The sequence below is a fragment of the Cricetulus griseus genome, chromosome 8 (assembly GCF_003668045.3).
Source record: "Cricetulus griseus strain 17A/GY chromosome 8, alternate assembly CriGri-PICRH-1.0, whole genome shotgun sequence".
In the NCBI taxonomy this organism is placed as follows: domain Eukaryota; kingdom Metazoa; phylum Chordata; class Mammalia; order Rodentia; family Cricetidae; genus Cricetulus; species Cricetulus griseus.
In genome coordinates this window covers 30,963,004-30,987,412 of record NC_048601.1, presented here as the reverse complement: position 1 = coordinate 30,987,412, position 24,409 = coordinate 30,963,004, and the positions used below count along the sequence as shown (strand labels likewise).

The following is a 24,409-nucleotide window of genomic DNA, read 5'->3' as shown; positions in this document are numbered from 1 at the left end:
CTACTACTGTTATTGTTGTTGTCATGGTTATTATTTGGGTACTAGGGATTAAACCTAGGCCTTGTGCATTTGAATCTAGTACTCTGTACTAGTACTCACAGAGTGCCTTCCCAGCCATTTTTGAGACAGGTTTTCATGTATCCCAGGCTGGCCTTGAACTTGCAGTGTGACTAAGGATGATCTTACACTACTTATTCCATGCCTCTATCTTCCGAATGTTGGGACTACAGGCATATTCCACCATGCCTAGCTTATATGTTGCTAATGATAGAACCCAAAGCTTTGTGCATATTAGACAAAACACTCTACCAGCCAAGCTACATCTTAACCTTTTTGAATTTTTAAATTTTGAGACACCATCTCACTAAATTGCCCAAGATGTCCTTGAACTCATCCTAGCCCAGGCAGGTCTTGAACTGTGATCCTCCTGCCTCAGCTACCTGCGTAGTTGTTACTGCAGGACTGTGTTACTACATCCAGCTCATTTCTTAGAATCTTAAGTTTCTCAAATTGAGTTCCAGAAAGCCCTAGTATTTGAAGGGCCTGGAAAAACTGTTGAATGGGGCAGTTATATGTTTATTCATCTTTGTTATTTTTAAAATCTTATTTATTTTTGTTTTATGTGTATACATTTTTGCTAACATTTATCTCTGTACCATGTGTACAGTACCCAAAGATGCCAGAAGAGGGCACAGGATTCCCTGGAATTGGAGTTACTGGAGGTTGTGAGCCAACTCATGGGTACTGGGAACCAATCCTGGGTTCTTTGCAAGAGTGGCAAATGCTCTTGACTGCTCAGCCATCTCTCTAGTCCCCATCTTTGGGGCTTTTGAATCAGCAAGTCTTGTTTTTTTTGGAAGACAGTCCTCTACTATGTAGGCTCAGAGAGTGGCTGTCTTAGACACCACAGAGAACTTGTGGGAGAGTGAGAAAGATGCAAAGGTAGAGATCTGGTGGGTGACACATGTTTGTCATCCCTGTACTTGGGGGTAGAAGGGGCAGGGGGACCAGGAGTTAAAGGTCACCCTCTGTTAAAGGTCAGTCTTAGCCATATAGGGAGTTTTAGGGTAACCTGGGCTTCATGAGACCCTGTCTTGGCAAAAGTTCCTTTCTACCTCTCTGGTGCACTGGACTGTCAGCCCTCAGGAGGTGGCAGTGCTGACATACACTGAGATACCAAGGAACTCTGGGAACACTAAGGCAAGTGGAATCCACCTGCCATACGTTCCACAAGCTTCCAAATCCAGAGAGAGAAAGCAGAGTGGGGCAGCCATGGCTGCCAGGGGCTCTGAGAAACTGGAGTCTCATGAGATCAGACAGCATTGGCTGGGGAATGTGGGAAGTCCCTGGAGGTGGAAGGTATCTGCCTAACAGGATGGTTCTAACTGCCATTGAATCTGACAGTGGCTGCCAGGGAAGCAGACAGCAGCCATGCTCATGAACCAGTCTATCCACAGGGAAGTACAGGGTCTCTACCTTCTGCCCGTCAGCCTACTCTGGCATACCCAGAAGCCGTGCTTGTTCTATGAGACTGTCCAACAGGGTTAAGCTGACCTGCCACTCAGCACTCTGGGTACCAACTCTGCTTATGGACTGGGATGACAGGACTGACTGTCTCACCAGACAGATGAGGAATCTGAAGCTCCAGGAAAGCTCCAGAACACCTACTGTGAGCTCGCACTGTGCTGTACTCCAACCCTACAAACAGCAATCTCAGCTTTCACATCATGGGAAATTGAGGCAAAAGGGTGAGGTAGGCTTCCCCAGAACCTACACAGATGAAGGGCAGTGCCAGGTTCTAAAAGTCTCTGTCTTTACAGCCTAGGATCTTGGACACAGCTCACACCCCCAGGGGAAAGGCCCCCCACAGTTAGCTCTAAAATCCAGGTGAGAGAAGGCTGGCTAGGAGGTCACTCTATTGGTCCTTGGGTCCGGAGGCCACAGGAAGGCTGTTTTCCACTTGCCTAGCAGAGGAGGGATGGAAAAAGACGTGGGGGCCAATTTCCACCCAAGATAAGCAGGCCTCAAATCACCTTCTAATCTAATCACACCCATCACCATGCAGGCCTAGCAGCTCCTGTAACCTGTGAAGGCAGATAGGGGACAGAGAAGGGGGGAAGGACAAAGAGCTTACCAGATCTGGGAAACCCCCAAGGGCTCCTCAGGCCTACCACCGGATAGAAGCAGGGGCTTTGGGGAACACAGCCCCCTCCTCCAAATGGCAGTCTGACAATGTCCCCCAGTTCAGACTCGTCCTAAACCAGTGGCTCTCAACCATGCTAATGCCATGACCCTTTAATACAGTTCCTCATGTTGTGGCGACCCCCAACCACAAATTCATTTCATAACTGTAATTTTGCTACTGTTATGAATTGTAGTATGAATATCTGATATGTGACCTCCCTGAAAGGGTCATTAGATGCCCAGAGGGGTTGAGACCCACAGCTTGAGAACCACTGTCCCAAGGGCTTGGCTGACTCCCTGAGGCCCCAGTGATTCAATCAGAGCCCCACCCCATCAGATCCCAGCCTTCTTGTGCTGTGCTCCTTGACGTCTGACCTCTGGCCCATAATGACTCTGGGGCATGTGAAGCCTTTCTGGAAGTTTGAGATGGCCTTAGGGTTAAGCAAACTGACCCAGGCCAGTGTAAACATTGGAAAATGATTTTGTCTGTAAAAGTCCGGATTTATCACTGCTGTGGGGGAATTGACAACAGAGCATTGTGGTTGGTGCCTCTCCAGGTGATCCCTGCAGCCACAGACCTGGGCTTCTGGATTTCTCAGCCCTTCTCTCTGACCATAGTTTGTGTCATAGTTTGGTGTCTGCTCACCAATCCATCCTGGGGGATGCTACGTGGATGCCTACAACCTAGTCTAGTCTGCTGTTTCTGAATATGAGATCTTTCTAGATTCCTCCCCTCGGCTCTGGGGATGAACTCGAGGTTTAGTGGATGCTAAGCTGGAACTCACTTTCTCTGTCTTTCCTCACCTTTGCTGTGCTTGGAAGGGAGAACAGACCTGTGGTCTCCACAACTGACTACCAGTGTGTCCCCGCCCCCCAACATGGACACAAGCTCCTAGGGACTGAGGGTCCTTCTAGGACAAACAACTAGAACTTGACTTTTCTTTGCCTACTTTGATGTCAGATTGTTATATGTCAGGAGGGAATTCTAAAACTGGGATTTGGGGGAGATCCATGGATACCCTAAAACTAGTGCCTCTGGGTTCCTGCAGGATCAGCAGACAGGAAGACTGGCAAGGCCTCCTGGCAGGGTTATAGAGTTCAAAGCATCTAGTCATGGTAGCAACACCAGAAGATCCACACAGAGGCGTTTGGGTGGAGGAGGGGCAGTCCTGAGAGGAGGAAGAAGGGGTGGGGCGGGACATGGAGATGGAATGTTCCTTGCTTCCACATACTCCTGTGAACGGAGACAACCAAACCATTTTACACAGGAGCAAACAGAGGCTCAGGGGAGATGTGGGGGCTGTCTGGGGTCCCAGCCAAAGAGGATTAGAGCCCAGTCTTGTTTCCACCTAAGGAAGGACGTCCACAGGGGTCTACAGTGTATTCTACCGACCCTGTCCCAGTGCCTCCCTCTTTGTGTTATCATGGACACTTTATGAGTCTCACAGGTACACTGAGGCTCAGAGCAGGCAGCAACGTGTGAGGCCACACAGCAAATGCATTCCAGAGCTCAGGTCCCACCCATCACCTGCTGCCTGCTCTTCTGACATCCTTCACAGTTTCTCCCTCCTCACTCTGCTGGGCTTGGGGCTAAAGCTGGGCACAGTCTCTCCCTGCCCCCAGCCATATGGAAGTGGTGTCAGGCTCAGAGCTCTCTACCTGGACTTGATTGGTTGGAGAACTGGTTCAGGTGTCTGCTGTGGGCAGGCCCCTCAATGAGAGACCAGTTAGGTTTGGTCTGGTGGGAACATTGTCAGTTCTGCTCTTTCTTTATTTCTTTATTTTTTATTTTTTGAGAAAGAGTTTCTTTGTGTAGCCTTGGCTGTCCTGAAACTCATTCTGTAGACCAGGTTGGCTTCAAATGTACAGAAATCCACTTGACTCCGCCTCCTGAGTGCTGGGATTAAAGGTGTGCCCCGCCACCACCTGACCTTTTTTTTTTTTTTTTTTGGCTGCTCTTTATTTTTGATGGTTTGCACAAAGCAAAACTCATCAATGTTGCAAAGTAGTACCCAGTGTGCTAACAAGAGTGGCCATGGAGGACACTGGTGGTCATGGAGACCTTCCTAGTGAGGTGGGTCTTGGTGGATGGTAGCGGTTAAATAGCAAAGAGGAAGCAAGATGAGTACTGGGGGGGTGTCCATCTATCCTCAGTGGCTGGAGGGAATTCATCCCGTGGGTCTGTAGTGAGGTCCATGGGGCGGAGGGTGAAACTGCGACTCTCAGAGTTGACAGGGCATCAGATGTAGTGCCCTCCCAGCAAGCCACTCTGATTTGTCCAGGCTCTGCTCATGTAGCCAGCGATGGAGACGCACTATCTGCTTATTTTTGCATTTGTTCTGTTCCCTACTGCTGACCACACTTGTCCATGCTCTGCTGCACCTCCTGCCACTCAGTTGGTCTTCTGTGTGTGGCCAGCTTCTTCCTCATCCACCAAGTTAGTTTATCATATGCTGGGGCCGTCTTTGTGGATCTCAACTCCAACTCTCCTTTTTCTACTTGCCCTATGAACAGGCCCTTTCAAACTGAGAGGCATGTTTTCTGGAGCCTCCCACCAGCCCACTAGCCCCACAAGGTCAGCACAACCTATGGAAATCTCTGCTCCAGCCATCCTCTACTCTTGCCTACAAGGATGTTCCTTGGACCTTAATATCTGGAGGGCAAAGCCAAGCCACTTCTTTGGCTCCTCATAACCTTGGGGACCTGTGGTGGCTTCTGTAGATCTCCCTTGCTTGCCTTGGTCCTCACATGCCACCTGCTCCTGATCTGATGACCAGCCCGGGGTTCAAGGACCCACACTTGACTACCAATGAGACCTGGAGTGTCCTCACTGTCACCAGTTCCATCCTAGCCCATTTGGGATGTGTTCCCTATCCTATCTCCAAGAACCTAGGCCTCTGTTCTCTTCTGGCTTCTACCATTTCTGTTCTTTAAGGTGTCCCAAGCTCCTCCCATCTTCCTGAGAGAAGGAAGGGCCAAGAACCATAGAAGCCCTAGCTGTGTTCCTCAAACTCCTCCTCATGCCTCCCCTCCTGCCTCTTCCTGGCTTTGCCTTCACCTCCAGCTTGGTTTCACTTCCAGCGCCTCCTTTCTCTCTGGGCCCCGTGCCTCTGTGAGGGACCTGAGACCCAGTGATTCACCCTAAACCAGTGGCAGCCAGATTCTGGAATCTCTGTCCATCCTGGAGTCCTCCCTGGTTGATTTGTGACATTGTTAGCTAGTGAGTGACTCTGAATGCTGTTTCCACCAGGCTCCTGCTAGCATAATCCCTCATGCTTTTTCTCCATGCTATCTGGAGACTGTCACAATCTACTCTGGACTCCCATAGAAACCACTGCACACTTCCCCTAAGGATGGCTACCTGCCTGTCAACTCCTGCAGCTCAGAGGCTAGAACCAGGGCTGATGGGGCTGGGACCATCTCCTGATCTCTCACATGGCTCTTTGTTCCCAGAGGCACTGGAGACTTTCCATGATCCCTTACTCAGATCTCAGGGCCTTTGCACTTGCTGTTTCTCTGCCAGGAATGTGTTTCTCAATGTTCTGACTTTAGCTCGAATGTAACCTCCTGAGTCAGGCGTTCCCCGGCCTGTTGAGATTCTTCCTGATGTCAGGGCCCCTTTTCAATGCAATCTTGTGTCTTTGATGGATTTACTGTCCCAGAAATCACCTGAGTATTTGCTGTGTTTCCTTCCTTGACTGCTTCCCTCACCAGATTCTAAATTCTGGCACAGTACAGACCTTGTCTGTCCTGTTAGCCACTGACATATAGTAGGTACTTAATAGATATAGGAGATGAGGCTAGCCTGGTCTACAAAGCAAAATAGATATAGGGATATTTTGGCTAATTTCATGTCAACTGGACACAGGCTAGAGTCATCTGAGATAAGGGAGTACTAATTGAGAAAATGCCTCCAGGAGATCTAGCTGTAGGGAGTTTTCTCAATTAGTATTGATGGTGGAGGACCCAGCCTGTTGTGGGTGGGGCCCAGGCCCAGGCCCGGGCCCAGGCTGGTGGTCCTGGGTTCTGTAAGAAAGTAGGTTGAGTGAGCAGGCCATGGGGAGCAAACTGGCAAGCAGCTCCCCTCCATGGCCTCTCCAGGTTTCTGCCCTGTTTGAATTCCCAACCATTTTTGCTGATGAATTATCATATGGAACTGTGAATAAAATAAACCTTTTGCTCCCCAAGTTGCTTTTGGTCATGGTGTTACATCACAGCAGTAGAAACCCCGTCTAAGACAAGCAGTGAATAAATTCTAGATACATAAATACTCCAGCCTTTCTATTACCTAAAAGATTCATGGATCTTCCTTTTGTATTGCCAGGGAGTCCCACCCACCTGCAGGGAAATGAACCAAGTGAGCTCCTATTCATCCTCTAAACCCTAGTTCAATGTACCCCCCTCTGGCCTCTCTGCTCCCTTCTTGATTTTTGCAATCCATTTTATATCTCTACTATGTGGTTAGCTGTTAAGCAGGGCTGGAGACCCCAACAGTATGGCCAGGCAATGTGGCCTATTAGTTATATCTGTAGGTGGTATTCCACCCCACACAACCTCCCCAGCCCATCTTTTGCCCCTGTGGTATCCAGAAAAACTAAAAACCAAAAACCAAAAACCAAAAAACCAAAAAACAAACAAACGCCAATGTCATTATGCAACCCCATCTGGGCAACCTCATCCTACTCAGAATAACGTCCTGATTCCTCACCATAGTTCAGAATCCAATTATCTATATCCTGCTCTGCCTCAATTCAGTGTGGTCCTGCCTCTGGGCTTTTTGCCTTTGTTTTCCTCCCTGCTCTGTGAGCTCTTCCCCGGGAATGGCAAGGCTGGCTTCCTCCCATGGCCCTTCCCCTGTCACAGGGCCTGGTGCCTAGTGGGTATCCCGAAAGACTGTCACTTTGCAGGAAACCAAGCCACTAGAATCTATGTTGTAGAGATACTCTGTGATGTTTGCTGTAGTAGTGCCAAGGCCATGGCTCTGCATGGAAGGCGTAATGTGAGCTTGCTTGGGAAAGGGTGGTGTGCACACAGGGGGCTGATCCTGACATCAACCCCAGAGTCAGGGCCACACCAGCTTCCCCATGGTGGGTGCGAAGTGGCCGCAGGGGCATGTAGGCTGCAGCTTACCTGACAGCAGCATGGGGTCCTTATCCACAGACTTGCGCACCTGGTCAGACTCCCCTGTGAGCGAGCTCTCGTCGATCTTGAGGTCATTGCCCTGGATGAAGAGGCCATCAGCAGGAAGGAGGTCACCTGATTGGAGAGAGATGGAGTCAGCAGAGTCAGGTGGCCAGAGAAGCTGGAGCACCCCTGGTTGGAGGTGCTTATTAGGCCCCAGAGTGCAGAACCAAGAAGGTAATGGCAGGCCAACGGGCAGCTAAAGTGACATCCTTGGAGCCTGACATAGAGCCACTGGCCCATGCAGCTATTTTCTTCATAGTGTATAGCCTTTGACCTGATGTGCCCCTGGACCCAGGGTGCTCTGCGGTTCATTTTTCTGTAGTCTTTCATGACAAAGCAGGCTATTGTGGGTGGACTGAAAACACTCCAGTCAAGTAAGCCACCAGGGCTGAGAGAGGAGTGCCAATCCAATCTCCCCAACCTGCGTCTACTGATCTAGGGCTTATCTTATCCAATCTCTCTGGAGCTAGCCTACCTACCTTTTCAGTAGCAATATGACTGGCTTGGGATACTCACCCACCTACTTCGGCTCTTGCTAACTTCCACCAGGGAAGTCAATTCAGGCATGGGAAATGGATTTTGTCTCATAAACCCACTCTGAGTGTTAGTGGGGCTGTGCTGGGAAGCTTTCTGAGGCTGTATTCAGACTATGAGCCGTGATTGATTAGTCATGTCTGCTACAGATGGAAGCTAGAGGGCATTGGCATGCATGCTATGAATCTGACATTTCTGATTTAAGTGGATATGGGAAACCTGTCTCCTCTGGAACCCTTGGGGCCTCAGAATACATCCTGCCACAACATCAGCTTTTATGGCCCCCAGCCCCTTCCCTGGGTCAGGCTCTTTGTATCTGCCTGTCCTGTCCCACTTCTACCCAGACTCCAGCTCTAGAATCATGGTTAGGAAGACTTGCCATATTTGATCTGGGCGATGTCCCCGACCACAATCTCAGCCACAGGGATCTGGACCACCTGTCCAGCCCGGACTACGGTGAACTTCTGCTCCTGCTCGATACGGCTCTGCAGGCCCCGGAACTGTTTTTCCTTACTCCAGTCATTGAAGGCTGTGACCAGGACCACACAGATGACTGAGAGCAGGATAGCAGCCCCTTCAATCCATCCTGCTTCGGCCTCACCTTCATCCTCTGCCCCACCCTGGGCTGTGGCACATCCTGTAGAGAGACAAGGACACAGTGGATCCCCAGGTCACCAGACAAGAGCTTCCACACAGCTTAGCTGTGCCAAGTAGTCACTGATAATCAGATGATGGCCTTGGTGTGCCTTTGTGTGCAATGCTCTGGGCAAAGAGCACCCCCTGGTCACTTTATAGGGCGCCTGCTATATGTCTCCCACGAATGGGGAAGCTAAGGCCTCTCAGAGAGGTCTACTAACTGTCCAAACTAAGAAGGGTGGGTGGAAAGCAAGAATGCCATGCTAGGCAGCATGACTTCAAAGCCACCATCTGAACCATACTGGCCCTACCTTTGTCCTAGCTGTGAGACCTCAAATGAATGACTCTCTGAGCATCAGTTTTCTCATGAGACAGGAATTCATGTAGCCCAGGCTTGCCTGAAATTAGCCGAGATGATCTTGGAATCCTGATCCTCCTGCTTCTACTTCTGAGTGCTGGGATTACACCATGCCTGCCTTTATGCAATGCGATGGAAGTGGTGGGCAGCATTGCTGGCAACACCTCCTGGGGCTTGGGGACAGGAAATGGGTAACTCCAGGGCACACTTACCATGTAGTAGGTTCTCCTCAACTCAGGTCACAGTAAGGACAACAGGACTCAAGACAAAGGCTGCTACCTCACCCAAGGGACTCTGTACCCCACACTTGGCACTACTGAGTCCCTAGTAAGGGCCCACAACTCTCAAGGTTGGCCAGGCCCATGGGGAGATGAGAAAAAGAAAAATACCAATATGCCCAATATGGAGGCTCAAACTGAAGACCCACAATGCCAGAATGTGAAGAGCTCATGACTCCCTAACCTCTCCTTGCTCCCCACAGGGGTCTCAAGACCAAGAGGCACCTGACATTTCTAAATGCAGAACCCAAGATTCTGAGTGGCCAGGGATCATGTCCTGGGTGACAGCTGGTGCTCTCCTCATGGTTTATATTCCAGGAGCAGTGTCTGACCATCTCCCTTGGTCAACTCAGAAGGGTACCTTTCACAGGGGCTAGGTTGGCAGAGGCCTGGGCAGCCTAAAGCATTCATCCTCATCCTCAAGATGGCCAAAGAAAAGAAAGAGGCTCAGAGACAGGCAGTGACTCAGCTGGAGTCACACAGCAGATCTAGAGTTTGAACCTAGGCCTGGAATATGAGCCCAGATTTGTCCTGCCCTGAGCTCCTGAGCCCTGAGCTATGGCAAGTGACAAAGACTCATCTGGGCATCCAATCTGATCCCAAGGAACAGAGACAAGCAGTTTCAAGGGGCCCCCAACAGAAGTTTCTGGAAGCCCAGGGGTCAGAGGCAATGAGACAAGGTCAGGGAATGTGTGGGAAGGCAAAGGATCGCTGTGGCCAGGAACACATGCCACTGGAAGATTTCAGGTCTCTAGCTGACTCAGCATTCCCCAAAGGCCAGTAAGCTCCTGAAGGGCTGTTTGTCTGTTAGGAAGGTTTGAATTGCCTCAGTAACTTAAAACAGTTCAACCAGACCATTGTTTGATGGTAGTGGCTATTACATTGGTGCCACTGAAAACTGTCCACCCCCCACCCGCCCCAAGTTCAAATCTCAGCTGCAGACTGGCTCAATTTTCTCATCAGCAGAATGGGATGATAATGGGTGGACCCCCCCTCAGGTGGGCCACAAAGTGAAGGGGGCCTTCCTTGGGAAGTGCCCGCCATGGGGTCCCATGGGGTCTCATGGGATCAAGCACATGGCATAGAGCAGGAACCAGTTGGAATTCAGTTACCTGAGATGAGGGAACTAAGGGGCTGTGTGTGGTCCTGTGTTTCTGTGAAGGACACCCACAGAGATACAACTCCCTCCCCCAAGAACAGGGAACCTTAGAGATGGAATCCTTGTGCTGTTAGCTCTGAGTGTCACAGAGCTCAGGCTCCTGACCTGTGACCAACCACAGATGGGAAATGATCAGCGAGGGGACACCACCTCCGCACTAAGCATGCCCAGACCTCTCTTGTCATTGCTCCCTAAGTAACATGGTCTCACAGCTGTTCACCCAGCCGTCACACTGGGTGTCATCAGAAGCCCAGAGAGGACTTCAAGTATACAGAAGGTGGTAAATAACATCCAAGGTATCCGCAGAAGGTTCCAGCAGGAGCCAGGGGATGGCTGTATACACTCTGAGACACGAGAGTGGGGAAGGGAGGACTTGAATCCAGAGCTTGATACTCCATTTTGTAAGATTTTGGTTGTCCTCACTTCTTGCCACATGCTCTCTAAAAGAGATGCCTGTCTCCCTTGGTGTGCTTCCTCGGAGCCTGTGAATGTGCGTGCGTGTGCGTGTGCGTGTGCGTGTGTGTGTGTGTGTGTGTGTGTGTGTGTGTGTGATTATTGGAGTAATGGGACACTCAGAGTCAAGTCAATATAACACACTGAGATTCAAGACTTGGAAAGACACAGATTCAAAGTCCAGGCCCTGCTATGCAACTCCAGGTAAGTGAGCTTCCAACAAACACCTAGCACATGCCAACGTACTCTTCCCCCTTTTCCTGAGTACCCCACAGATGCATCTTAGGACTCTGCTGCCCTGTGTCCCAGGATCTGTGTTCCTTCTACAGATCAGAAGGCAAGACTGCAGGAGCCGATCCCTTGCCAGGATTAGTACCAGGTCCCCTAGGGTCCTCTACTTGCGTGACACCTGACTGTGACATGGGGCCCAGGCATCTGTGTCTCACACTGGCTTGTAGTCCACACTGAGGGCAGCTTAAGGCCTGGTTTGAGGCTATAGCTGAAGTGTCTGAGGCCAATTCTAGGCAACTGTTCTCTCCCCCAGCCCATACTTTCACTTGCTCAATAAAATGCAGACTACATACCAGCCAGATAAGAACTCTGCCAGCTGAGATGTTGGCGCTGAGATGTTGGCTCTTGGTTGCTCAAGATAAGGGCAGGTGAGTAACGCTGCAGGCAGACTGCATGCAGGATGCTTAGCAGGGTGGTGGTGGTAAGGGTTCCACCTCTCTTGGAGGACTAGAGTGTTGTAGAATGTTATTTTAAGAAGTGTTACATTTGTTTATGCCATGGAACACTTGTTTAATGATGCAAAGATGTGTTGCATTCTTTTTTTTAAAAAGATTTTATTTATTTATTATGTATATAACATTTTGCTTCCATGTATATCTGCACACCCAGAAGAGGGCACCAGATCTCATAACAGATGGTTGTGAGCCACCATGTGGTTGCTGGGAATTGAACTCAGGACCTCTGGAAGTGCAGTCAGTGCTCTTAACCACTGAGCCATCTCTCCAGCCCCGTGATGCATTCTTTTATGTTGCATTTGTTTAACTCTGTGAAGCCGTGTTACTTTGCTTGTCTAAAATATCTGATTGGTCTAATGAAGAGATGAATGGCCAATAGCTAGGCAGGAGAGAGGGTAGGTGGGTCTGGAAGGAAGAATGATTAGGAGGAGAGATCTGGGAAGAAAAGGTTGAGGAGAGAGAAAAGGCGGAGGGGAGGACATCAGGTGGCAGCCACCCAGCTACACAGCAAGCCACAGAGTAAGAAGAAAAGAAAGGGATACAGAAATAGAGAAAGGTAAAAGCCCAGAGGCAAAAGATAGATGGGATAATTTAAGAAAAGCTCACTAGAAACAAGTCAAGCTAACGCTAGGCATTCATAAGTAAGAATAAGACTCAGTGTGGTTTATTTGGGTGCTGGGTGGTGGGCCCCCCAAAAGAGTAAGAGCTAAGAGCAAAAAATCACTACCACCAACAAAAACAGAGAGACAAACAAATAAAAAACTCACTAGTCTGTGAGCAACCTGTCCTGCCTCCCTCCCTCCATTGCTTTGCTAGTGGGACACAGTGTAGACTGTTGCCTCCTACTGAATGTGTGACTGGGCCATGAGGTGCAGCACGGGCAGAAACAGGTCACATCAGGCCACACTCCAGCCACCAAGCCATGATTTCTGGACCCTGGGTTTGTGCACCCCAGAAGTTTTCATGGAAGCAGTTATCTGTCTGGAGCCATGGGGTCTCTCTTGGCACATCTCAGGAGCTCTGTTATCCTATCTTGGCCTCTGCCAGATGCCCTCATCTCACCTTGCTCAGCAGGGCCATGGGAGGCCACTAATGTTGGTGACTCAGCCCCAGCCCTTTTTGTGAAGCTGGATGTTTTTGCCAGAGCCACAGTTTCAGACCCTTGGTGAGTGACCTTGGCATATCCTTACAGGCTTGGGGACTCATAAGAATAGCATCTAGCTCCTCCTGGGTCTAGCCTGATGAGTGTACTGTTCATCCCTCACCAATGATAACTTCTCTTTGCAATAGACGGAGACCATTACAGAAAACACAACCAATCAAAATGCAGAGTTGTGGAGCCCAGGCCCAGTGGATAGATACATCTATAAAACATTCCGACGTCTAAGGATCAGAGAACATTTAGGAAGAAAGGGCAGAAAGACTGTAAGAGCCAGAGGTCCAGGGACTTTGTTGTGAGATTGTGTCTTTAAGTAACATCTGAAGCCATACCCATAACTTTACATTGCCACTGCCCAAATGTGAGCTGAACAAGAATGACTCCAGTGAACATGCCAAACTGCACAGGGAAAAAGCCCATGAGCCCCTTCAACCTTACACAAAGAACTACAGACAACTGAGTAAAACTGGGAGCAGGAGAAGTGGCCCTCCCCAGGAAAGAGCATACCAACTGGCTGTCCAGTGTCAAATGGTCACTCCTGAAAACACATACCATTAATATTACATGGACTCAACAGGTTATATTTGGGAATATGTATGTATGTACAAATACATATATATATATATATGCATGCAATAACAATTTATGAGAAAAGAGATTTGGAAAGCTGGGAGGGGGATATGACAGAGTTGGAGGGAGGAAAAGGAAAGGAGAAATGTAACTAAATTACTATCTCAAAAATGAAGAAAGAATAGTATCTGTCTATAGAGTTACTGTGTGGTTTAAGTGAAGGGGCAATGGGTTTCTGCCACAACATCTCCCGATTTGGGGTAGCTCTGGAAACTAGAGGACATATGTCAGTCTTATCATCTTCAGTCTCCTGCACTGGCTGAAACCATAAGGAAGGCTGTCCACAGGACATCCCTCTCACTATCCTACAGGAACGTCCATCCCAGGACCCACTGTCAGAAAAATCTCACCTTCTTTCTTGTTGATAACTTGACCTATGAAAATCATCCACCTTCCCTTCCTGCCCTGGCTGCTAGGAAGCTCAAGTCAAACTTAAATCTGAATCACAGTAGAAATTGCAACTGGTTTGTTTGCTTCCAACCTTTTCTGCCCAACTTTTTTATTTGCCTCCCCCCCCCATCCTCTATGGAAAGGAATCAGGGCCAGTTAGATGGCACAGTGGGTAAAGTACTTGCTGCCAACCTGATGACCCAAATTCAATTCCCAGGACCCATATGGTAGAAAGAGAGAACTGACTCCTGCTCCCATGGTCAGGTGTCAGGAAGAAATGGCCTTGGAAGGAGCCTGGCAGCATGCTGTATCATGCTCCACAGCCAACCTGAGTGAGGCCTTTCTCCTAGGTGGGCACTGTGGTCTCATGCTGGACATTTACTCCTTAGGCTCCCATACAGGTGGTCTTTGGGGATGGGGCCTTGGTGAGGTAACATGGGTTAGATGAAGTCATAGGGTGGGCCCCATCCCAGGGCAAGGAAACAGCTGAGGCAGCATGAAAAAAATGCCTGGCCTTCCCATCAACCCCTCCCCCCCCCCACCATGCTATAGTGCAGCTCAAGCCCCTCACCAAGCCTTGCTGTTGGGATTGGAAGTCTCCAGAACAAAAAGACGTGTCTCTTTATAAATCACGTAGTCAATGATATTTTGTGAGAATAAAAGAAAATGAACTTAGATACCGGCTGACCCAGAGCGACTCACCTGCCTTCTCTATGTCCCAGTCTCCTTATCTTTAAAGGAGGCACAAGCTGGGCATACTGGTGGTGCCTAATAAATGCCCACTATAGCTTTTTTTTTTTTTTTTACCACTTTTGGCTTAGCCTTGCACTCACAGTGGGCTGACTGGGAACTTGGGCCTGTCCTGGTCTCTGTGGCCTGAGTTCCAGTGAGCTTGCTCCCTCTGTGCAGTGCCGTGGGAGCCCTTCCACCTACTGTGTGCTTCAGGAGTGCCCGGGACACCCTACCTTCGTTGCTCTCTCCAGGTGGGTGGTAGAAGGACAGTCCCAGGGAGATGATGGCTGCGATCTCCAGGATGATGAGTGTCACGTCCTGAAGTGCTTCCCATACCAGCTGCAGGAAGGTTTTTGGCTTCTTTGGAGGTATGAAGTTTTGCCCAAAAATCTGTTTCCTCTTTTCCAGGTCTGGAGCGGTGCCTGGCAAACCTGCGGACAGAGGACAGACGAGCTGGGCAGAGGCCAGGGAAGATGCATACCTATCACTGGGAGCTAAGGAGCAAACGTGGCTGGAACCTTCCAGGCATTTGGCCTAGGAGCCCAGTGTTCCAAGATATTCATGTTCCGAGGGGGCCCCTGCTAAGTGAATGGAGGAACATGGATGGTTTCCAGAGTCACGGTGGTGTCCATCCCCATGAACATGCATGCTAAAGAATATCTCATACGCCTGACTCTGGACATCAGAGCTTAGCCCAGCCCAAACCACTACAGCTCAGCAGAGTCATACCACACAAAGCCTCCTTCGGTGGAGAAATTCTTAGCCAGACCATTGTAAGCTGAGGAATCTGTGAATATCCAAGCTTAACTCCCAGGACCCGGATCAGTGACCTGCCTTGGGAAAACACTCTCTGGAGACGTGACTAAGGCCAGAGCATCTTACATTACCCAGGTGTCCCTCTGTCCAGAGGTAAGTGTCCTTATGGGTAATACTGACTCAGGCAGGGAGACAGCTGTGTAAGAGGATGGACAGAGATTGGAGGGACACAGCTGCAACCAAGGACACCACACAGTTGCCAGATGCTGAAAGAAGTTGGGACCCTCTCCTGATGGGTCTAAGGTAGAGTCTGGCCAACACTCTGGCTTTGGACTTGGGGCTTCAGAGCTGTGAGAGAAGCCATTCCCGGCTCAAGGCCAACTAGTGTAGGATAGACTGCTCCAGTGAGCATGGAGGCAACCATGCAACCTGCTTCTTCCCTCGTCTGTGTTCCCACTCCTTAAACAGGCAGATCTTGGAGTGTCATTTCATTTTCCACAATGAGCCTCCTCTGGGCTTTGAATCCAGTCTGACCCTCAGTTGATGATGATGGTGGTAGTAAGGGCACCTAGCCCATAGGCTCGCGTGTTGCTGAGTCAGCAAGTTTTCCTTATGCACCAGTGCAGTGTGCATCCCTGCAGCAGATCCTGTACACTGTGCAGCCCTGCAGCAGATCCTGGGGCAGTATGCAGCCCTGCAGCAGAGTTGAGAATGAGACAACACAGCACCAGCTGGGAGCCAATCTCTGGTGGACACACATATACATTACTCTGAGACCCAGCTTGAGGGCAGCAGGCGCTCAGGTGGCTCCGGCTATGGCTCCTGGACCAGGGCAGCAAGAACAGCCTTGGCATGCACCTGTTGGAGCAGTGGGGTCCACTGACAACCCACCAGCTGAGTCTGGATAACTCTGGAGCCTCTTGCAACACTGGAAGTACCTCATCATATGTGTCCCATCCTGCTGCACGGCTTCTCGTCTGACTTCTAGGCTACAGCTGAGGTCTCCTCTTTCACTCTTGGTCTCCATCCCAGCCTTCCCAGGGTTATTCCTGACTGGTCTCTGACTCCCTCTGCCTTTGTAAGCCCATGCTGAGCCCTCCACATGGCCTCCTTCTGTGTGTCTGCACCAAGACATAGATGACTAAGGACTAGTGAGTGCCTGGGTGAGTGTGCAGAGATTGGTGTGTTGAGTACTAGTAGGGAAATAAGCTGTGTGGCAGACAGTTGGGTCACAGCAGTGTCCTGTTCTGGTCTATGCTTCTTATTAACTTATCATTATTCTTGTGTTTGGATGTGTGTGATAGGTGTGTGACCCGCGTGTGTCATAGCATGTGTTTATAGGCCAGAGGAAAACTGTGGAGTGAGCTCTTTCTTTTCCACCTTCATATGAGTTCTGAGACTCTTTGGTTGTCAGGCTTGCACAGCAAGCACCTTCACCACTGGAGCCATCTAGCCAGGATCTGAGCCAAGGACAGCCTCCTTGCTCCTACACAGCATGCCCACTGTCTTACAGGGGTGGAAGGCAGCCACCTTCTTACTGGTCCACTCCTGGCCACTATGGGTTATGGGTTTGTGGGATGAATCATCTCTCATCCAGTTTCGTGCTCTGGAGCAAAAGATGGTCTCAGGCCTGTCCCTTAGGATGGCACAAGAGGCTTTAGACTCATCTCATCATGACTGCAGGTTACATGTCTGAGTGTAGTGAGATCCATGCATGAAGGGCTAAGTCCCTCCAGGCTCACTTAACAGAACAGCTAGGGTGGGTGTCGTCAGGGAGGGGTGCATCTTTAAAAAAAAAAACAACAAAAAAACCTCAGTCTTTTAGTACTTTCTGGGAAGGCAAAAGCCCAAGGCATGCTGGGATGGGAACTGAAGATTCAGCTATTTTATTTTCTTGGGACTGAACTAGTCACCAGGTTTGGTAGCAAGAGACTTTAACCTGCAGGGCCAGCTTGCTGGCCTTTAAGAAGGTACTATAGCCTGGCTTTTGGGTTATGTCTTAGTCCTCTGTGGGAGCACCCGCTCATCCATCCTTTTAGTCCACAGTGTTTGAGCCTCTAAGAAACCCGGAGAGAGTGGTGTGCAGGCACCAGGTCTGACTTATGGCTGTAAGCACTTAGGCGCCTACAATCCAGGCCTGGGCTTCAGGGGAATAAGGAAGAAAGGCCAGAGGAAGAGGGAACATCACTTACTTGATACCCAGAGTCCCACAGAACCTCTCTGAGAGGTAAAGGAAGCCCTGGGCAGCCCAGTTCCCATCTACATAGGAAGGAGGAGTCAGGAGCTGGGCCATTTACTTTATGAAGGATGGGGCTTCCCTGAGATCCCGTGAGCCCTGTGTTTGACATGTGGAACCACTGAACCCATTGTCCTGTTTTGGGCTGTCTGCACACAGAGAAAACAAACCCAGCCTCCTGGGAGTTTCAGAGGCCGTGTGGTTTCTTCACTGTCCTGCATCTCAGAGGCCCCGAGCTTTATTCTTTTAACCAAAATCTCTGGTTTTCTGGACACCCTGGAGGGACGTGCACTCTTTATTTGTGCACACCAAGTGTGGGTGAGCTTTAGGCTTTCTTCCAGGAGTGGGTGCTATTGAGAGTAGGGGACCTGTGAGGACGGGGCTCCGGTGGCCTGTGCTGAGATTTTCTAGGCCTCTGATTGTCGAGTCCCTTTTCTGAGCCTATTTTCCCATCTAGATACTGAGGGTCTTCATAAGATGGAGCTCCCAGAGGGTCCCCAGGTTCTTGAGTGATGGCAAGGCCAGATTGAGGGGCTGTTTTCACAGCCTTTCACAGCTGTTTTCTTGGCACTCAAGAAAAGAAACTGGGCGTGTATGGTGAGGACTGAGCCAGGGCCTGATTGAGTCTTGGATCCCCCTGAAGCTCTGGTTCTAATGATTGACAAATGGTGGACAACTTGGGAATCAGTTCTGGGGGGTGGGTCAGGCCACTGCTCTGAGGTTCTGTTATGCTAGGGACCCATAGGCCAGACCCTAAGGACCCAGGCCCTGTGTCAGCAGACAGGGACTGCAAATGCCACAACTGAGGGCCAATGAGTGAAGGTGGCAGCAGGGAGGGAATCGGGAGTAGTGGAGACTAAGGCAAAGAGCATATTGGCTTTTTGAAGGGAGAACATGGGACCCAGTGGAGACAGCTTCCAAGCTTTCATAAATCAGAAGGCTGGAATCTGATACAAGATCTCCCATCTGAGATGTTTTGGAGCCAAATTCTACATCCCTGTGGGCTGTGTTCCAGTGTGGTTGTCCAAAGACATGTGAGTACCAACTGGGGACTATAAACTGCCACATTGCCAGTGCCACTGGTACTGACTACCACAAACAACCACACACTCACCACTTCCACTGACTGTCATTGCCCCCATTGCCACCACCCCTACGGCTGTCCTGGGCCTGGAATGTTGGGCACTTTTTTTCTTGCCATGCTAGCAATGGAACCCAGCACCTTGTGTGTGTGCTATGAAAAATGCTTCTCCATGGAGCCATACCCCAGCCCGGGCCTAGAAACTTGAGTTTGTGTTCACCTGGGTTAGGTGTTAGCACCCCTCTCCCTGAGTCAGGGGACTTGGCTGTACCTATCTTTCCTTGCTGTTCATGATCCTGTGTAGATTTTATATTCTCTGAGTGGGGGGAGGGGTGGTGACCCTGGGACTACTGTGTTTGAGGATCCCTGAGCCACAGCTCTGACAGAGCTTTGTACATAGTCAAGTTGCTGGGCCATGCTGCACAGACCTGCACACCGAGGCAGAGGGTCCTGCTATGGCAAAGGCCAGTGAGACAAACCCAGTAGCCACCGGGCTCTCTCCAGCCTGATGATGGATCCATGGCAGCCTGGGCCCCCAACCCCTAGGTGTCTAGAGCATTGAAACCATCAGATAGCTTCAGGGCCCTGCTACTTACATTCAAGAAAACAACAGTGGTTCAAACTAGACCATGTCCAAGAGGCTTCAGATGACAGCTGTGGGACTTAGCATGAGCTGGGGACTGTGGGTGCCTGCACATGTGATCAAGGAGGGTGTGGTGGGGTTGGGACCCTGCTATAACTTGGATGTGGTTTAGCTATAACAACAGCACTAACAGCTGGGCTGGTGTGCTGCCGTGTAGTGCGACTGTGGGAGGAGTCCATAGGCTCTATCCCTTGCCAGAGGCTAGTCCAAAGGGCAGCTCCCAGGAAACTACTACTAGGGACTTGCAGCAATAGGCTGAAATGGGATAAGATGCTTGAACTACTCCTGGCCCTGTGCCCTCAGGCAGGTGGCCTCTCCTCTCTGGGCCCCATTTTCCTCATGCCAGGCATTTGAATGGCAGCAATGCTTGCCTTTTCTGAGCTCAGTGGCAAAGGATCCAGTGGCTGTCAGCTGCTAGTACTGTCATTATGAGCCACCTACAATGTAGTTGCTGGGACATTTAAAGTGTATATTCACACCCTGACTCCAATGCCAGTTTTTGACTGAACTGGGCAGGGCCATGTCTTGAGGTGGAAAGAACTCCCTGGGATCTGTCTTGTTGCACTGCTGGGGTATGGTGGTCCTCAGACCAGAAGTCTCTCCCAGGAACTAGAGGAAATGCAAGTTCTCAGATACCACCTGGGCCTGCTGCATAGATCACTGTGTGGGTCTGCCGCCTATGTGGTTACCAGTTTCCTCAGGAGGGGTAGTGCAGGCTCTGTGTAGAGAGCTGTTAGTCTGCAGAGGCAAGACAAGGAAAATGGCTTCTAGGTGAACCTGAGCCCAGGGTCTCTGGGAGCCATGACACATGTAGGCCTTGGATCACTGGGCAGCCTAATGAGAACAGCGACTGACCCAGATTACATGGTGGTGGGTGACAGAGTCTGGACTCAAGAAGACAGCTCTTTGCTCAGTTCTGCCATGCTCCCAGCTCCCATGTGGCCTGTCTTACTTCTCGGAGTTTCAAGCAGCTGCCAAGTTCACAGCCTCCAGGAGGCCATACTTGATGCAGAAAGTTCATCAGGCCGAGAACTTGACAGCCCCAGACATGGGGCTGAGGAAGACTGGAGGAGGAAGCTAGAACACACACACACACACACACACACACACACACACACACGACTCAGTGTTCATGGCAGACATGAGCCTGCATGGTCATACACTGACTGGTTTCTCTGCAAGCAGAGCCCCCCCCCCCCGGGACATGGTGGGGAACATGGGCCTCTAACTTCACCCAGACCCGGACACGAGGGTCACTGATCCAAATCCCCTAATGTCCTTCACCTGAGTCAAGCTGAGTTACTGTGAAGTCCATGGGACTTTCACGATATTCAGCTCACGGCTCTAGAATGTTCTATGTTGGCAGAGAAGGGGGCTCATGAGTGGGGACATGTGGGGCTGGTTGGTGGAGATCTCTAGATGCTGTGAAAATATCAATTATTTGTACCAAGGAAGAGTTAGACTCATGAGTATGGATTCCCAGATGAAACAGAGAGTTGGCATTTAGGATAAATAGCAAACACATCCTTTAGTGTGAGTGATGCCCTATATGATTTTGGGACATACTTGCTGTTCACCTGAAACACAAGTTATACTGATCTGCCCCCAATGTTCCTCTAGGTTTCTCTTGCAACCTGATTCCATGGTTACTCAGTGGGGAACTGAGACACCAAAACATGGAAGTTACTTGGCCTTTAAGCAATGTGATTTGGCTGCAGAAGAGGCCTGGACCCCTCTTCCACCCTGGCCCTCTCCACGCTGTGGAGATGTAAGGGGGTGTGACCGAAGGGGAACCCATATCCCTCAAACTAAGCCTGTTGCACACACAGAAACTGTGGCCATTCCATACTCTGTCAGCCTCATAGAAGACACTTCATTCAGCTTGCCTCTTGGTGGCTTGTGCCCGCCCCTTGGAAAAATAGAGGCCCCAAAGCTATAGTCACTGCCCATGCGACCCTTCCTCCATAGAAAGTGCTTCAACACAAAAACACTGCAAGCAGCACTTCCCCGTTGCCCCAGGAGGGGGCGCACTGCACATTGGCCAGTTGGCAGGTGGGTGCCTCTCTCTGCGCCTCCATATTCTGAAGATGGGACCTAGGGACAACCTGGCTCTATGTGTTGGAGGGAAGAAAATGCGAAATGTGGTATGTTTTAGGCATACCATAGGTGTCTAGAACCTGGACAGGACACCCTTTCCTTCCTTTGATCTCTGATGTTGATCACACAGAGTCGGCAGTAGGGCAGCCTGCCTTTTCACAGCCATGACACATAGCTGAAGCCCAGACCACAGAGGCTCCATGACTGCTCTTTCCATGACTGCTAGCTGCCTTAGACAGGGCCCGGTGTCCAGGTCAAAGGCAAAAACTCTGCCTCTCCCCTGCTGTTACGGGGACAGCCACATGTTCTATACAGAGCCTTGGCTGTGGACGAGCACTCTCTTCAAGGCACCTGAAGGGAATCTGGAAAACACAGTCACCAGGCTGGCTGTTGCTAAATATTTGTGCTGTCAGTGTGATGTGGGTTCTTCCATTAGCATAAATAAAAGCCTTATATATTTGAGAAAAAAAACCCTACAAGCTCTTTAAAAGCTACATTTATAGAAAAATGAGTTTCTGTCTTTGGAAACTGAGTGGGCTAAATAAACTGTACTTCATCTAGCCCACAATATACTACACGGCAGTTCTTTAAAAAATGAGCTCGGTTTAGGTTCACTAGCATTGAAGTTTCTCCAAGGAAAAGTGGTGAGCGAAAACAAGCATTGGACAATATGTGACGTTCAACCCCATTTGTGTAAAACAAAATGCTGCATTTCTATGGGTGCACAAACATGCAAGTATGCCCCAGGAGGTGTGCAAGGTTCTGATCCAAACGCATGAAGGGGGCACTCACGCTTGGAAGAGGCAGTGGGAATGGCTGTGGTAGTCTGCTCTGACTGGAATATGTGAATTTTAACCAGGAGAATGTGTTTTATATGAATAATTCAAACTTTAATTTATTTTTAAATTAACTGAAGAAAATGAAGGCTCCCCCCATATAACTTTTAGAAGAAATGGACCTGGAGATAAATATTCCTGGGCTAATACCTTCATTTTATCTTTGACCTGAGTGTCCCTGACTGGATTATTTCAGTTCCTCCATGTCATGGGCAGGATGGTGCTTAGTTCATAGCCTGGTCATGGAGATGAAAACAAGGCATGCCAAGCCAGGCACACAGTAGGTGCTCAACAGTCTCACCTTCCCCTTTGTATTTTGTCTATAGTGATCCTTTAGGTCCATTCCCACCTCTTTTATTTTTTTCCTAGGGGTGGGATGGGGGAAGACAGGGTCTCACTATGTAGACTGGGCTGACCTTAAACTCTCAGATCTGCCTGCTTCTGACTCCAGAGCTGGGATTAAAAGTGTGTGCCACCATTATTCTAGGATATGCCAGGCCCCCTTTAGCCTCCTAACCCTGCTGCACAAAACTCTATCCAAAGAAAAACTCACCTCTGGCCAGACTTTTGCTGCCTGATTCCCTCAGTTAGTTCACCATCATTGCTGCCCCGGATAGCTTTACTACCTGGTCTCTCTGCTCCCAATCTCAGTCTGTGTTTTCAGAGCATAAGGTGCATTCTGTTCATGTTAAATCCTTATCTGCTACCCTCCAGTGACTCCTATCACACACAGCTAAAAGTCACAATCCTTACGAAGACCCAAGCCCTGCTCCCTGCCTTCTTCTGCAGCCTCACTGTCCCAGCTCCGTCATTAGGATCCCGTGACACTAGCCTCCTCCCTGAGGCTTCAACGCAGTTCTTTCCTGCCTCAGGGCCTTTGCACGTGGTGTTTCTCCTACTGGGAATGTCCCCCTCTTTGGCTGAGCCTCTTTTGGTGAGGGTGGACTCCATTCTAATGCTCCCCAAGCCCCCAAGAATCCCTTCTATTTACATCATTAACAACACAATTTTTTTCTTATACTTGGCTCTCTTACTAAGTGTCAGTTCCATGAGGGCCGGGACAGTGTGGCATATTTTGTTCTGAACTACAATAGATGTTTAGTCTTTCCTAGATACACATGCCTAGGAAGACAAGAGGTTCAGGGACAATGCTCAAGAGTGACATCTTCTCCAGGACAGATGTGTTTGTGAAAGGGAATGGAGTTATTTTTTTGGTGGCACTCAGGGTCTCCTCTGGTCATCCCCTCTACGCCCAAGTTCACTCTCAGTGGCTTTGAATTCTTGCTGACACAAGGGGTAGGAAAGCCTCCAAGCACACCCCCAGAGTCATGGAGGCCAGGGGCAGGCTTGACGAGCAAATGCGTATTGGCAACCCTGAGCCTTGATCTGGATGCCTGTGACCTTTCCATATTGATGTTACTCTTATGAAAACTGTAGGACGCTGGGTCCTTCCTGTTACAAATGGCCGCTGGAGGACCAGGCCAGGAGGCAAGCTGTAGAAATGGATGCTCTCTCACATTGAAAGAATTCTGAGGGCTTTTGGGGATGAGTGGGAGATGCAGGGAGCCATGTGTGATGGCAACTCAGTGAGAGAGAGTCCCTGCGGAGGATGGTGTAGAAGCTGCTGCACCTGTCCCTAGTCTCCTGAGGGGCCTCCCGGGTTCACAGTACACACAGGGAAACTGTGGGTCAGGCAGACAGAGGAGTCAGCCCACGGTTTCACACTGGGGCAATGGTGACAGTGTCCCCATCATTTGCCCTGCTTGGGCACGGCATCATTTACTGCTCATGGCTTCCCTGTGACCTCATTTTGTGAACTATTTTATGGATGGAGAAACTGAGGTATGGAGTGGTAAAGACACCCTCCTTTGAATTACACTTCATGAGTGAAGAAACTGAGGCACAGAAGAAAGGGGAAAAGTAGACAGGCATGATGACTCACACCTGTAAATCCTAGCAATGGGCAGGCCGAGGCAGGAGAATTGCCAAGTGAGTTTTGGGCCAGCCTGGGCTACATAGTGAGTTAAAGGACAGTGTGAACTAAATAGCAAGACCTTACTTCAAAAAGGAGAGAGATTGAAAGAGCCATGAAGGCAAATCACTGATGGGCCTGGATTGTGCAGAGAAGCACAGCACCCCTTTGCTGTTTCATTTTGTTTTTCTTGAGACAGAGTCTCATGTAGCTCAGGCTAGCCTTGAGCTTGATAAGTAGCTTTCACCTCTCAAGCTACGGGAGTACAAGTATGCACCCCCACACCCTGCTTACTGGTACTGGGGGTTGCACTCAAGGCTTTGTGTACTCCAGGCAAGTACTCTA

The 24,409-nt window shown here is 49.8% G+C and overlaps 1 protein-coding gene across 6 annotated transcripts in view; it reads right to left on the bottom strand.

Annotated features, from left to right (window-relative positions):
• The window catches only part of Atp2b2 (ATPase plasma membrane Ca2+ transporting 2), a 106,328-nt gene that overhangs the window by 63,096 nt on the left and 18,823 nt on the right, over window positions 1-24,409 (bottom strand). For all 6 annotated transcript variants that reach the window (XM_035448654.1, XM_035448649.1, XM_035448651.1 and 3 more), the window contains exons 2-4: window positions 14,677-14,874; window positions 8,282-8,539; window positions 7,315-7,440 (exon numbers count right to left, since the gene is read on the bottom strand). In XM_035448654.1, the coding sequence (XP_035304545.1) occupies window positions 7,315-7,440; window positions 8,282-8,539; window positions 14,677-14,874 (582 nt within the window). The remainder of the gene's footprint in view (window positions 1-7,314; window positions 7,441-8,281; window positions 8,540-14,676; window positions 14,875-24,409) is intronic.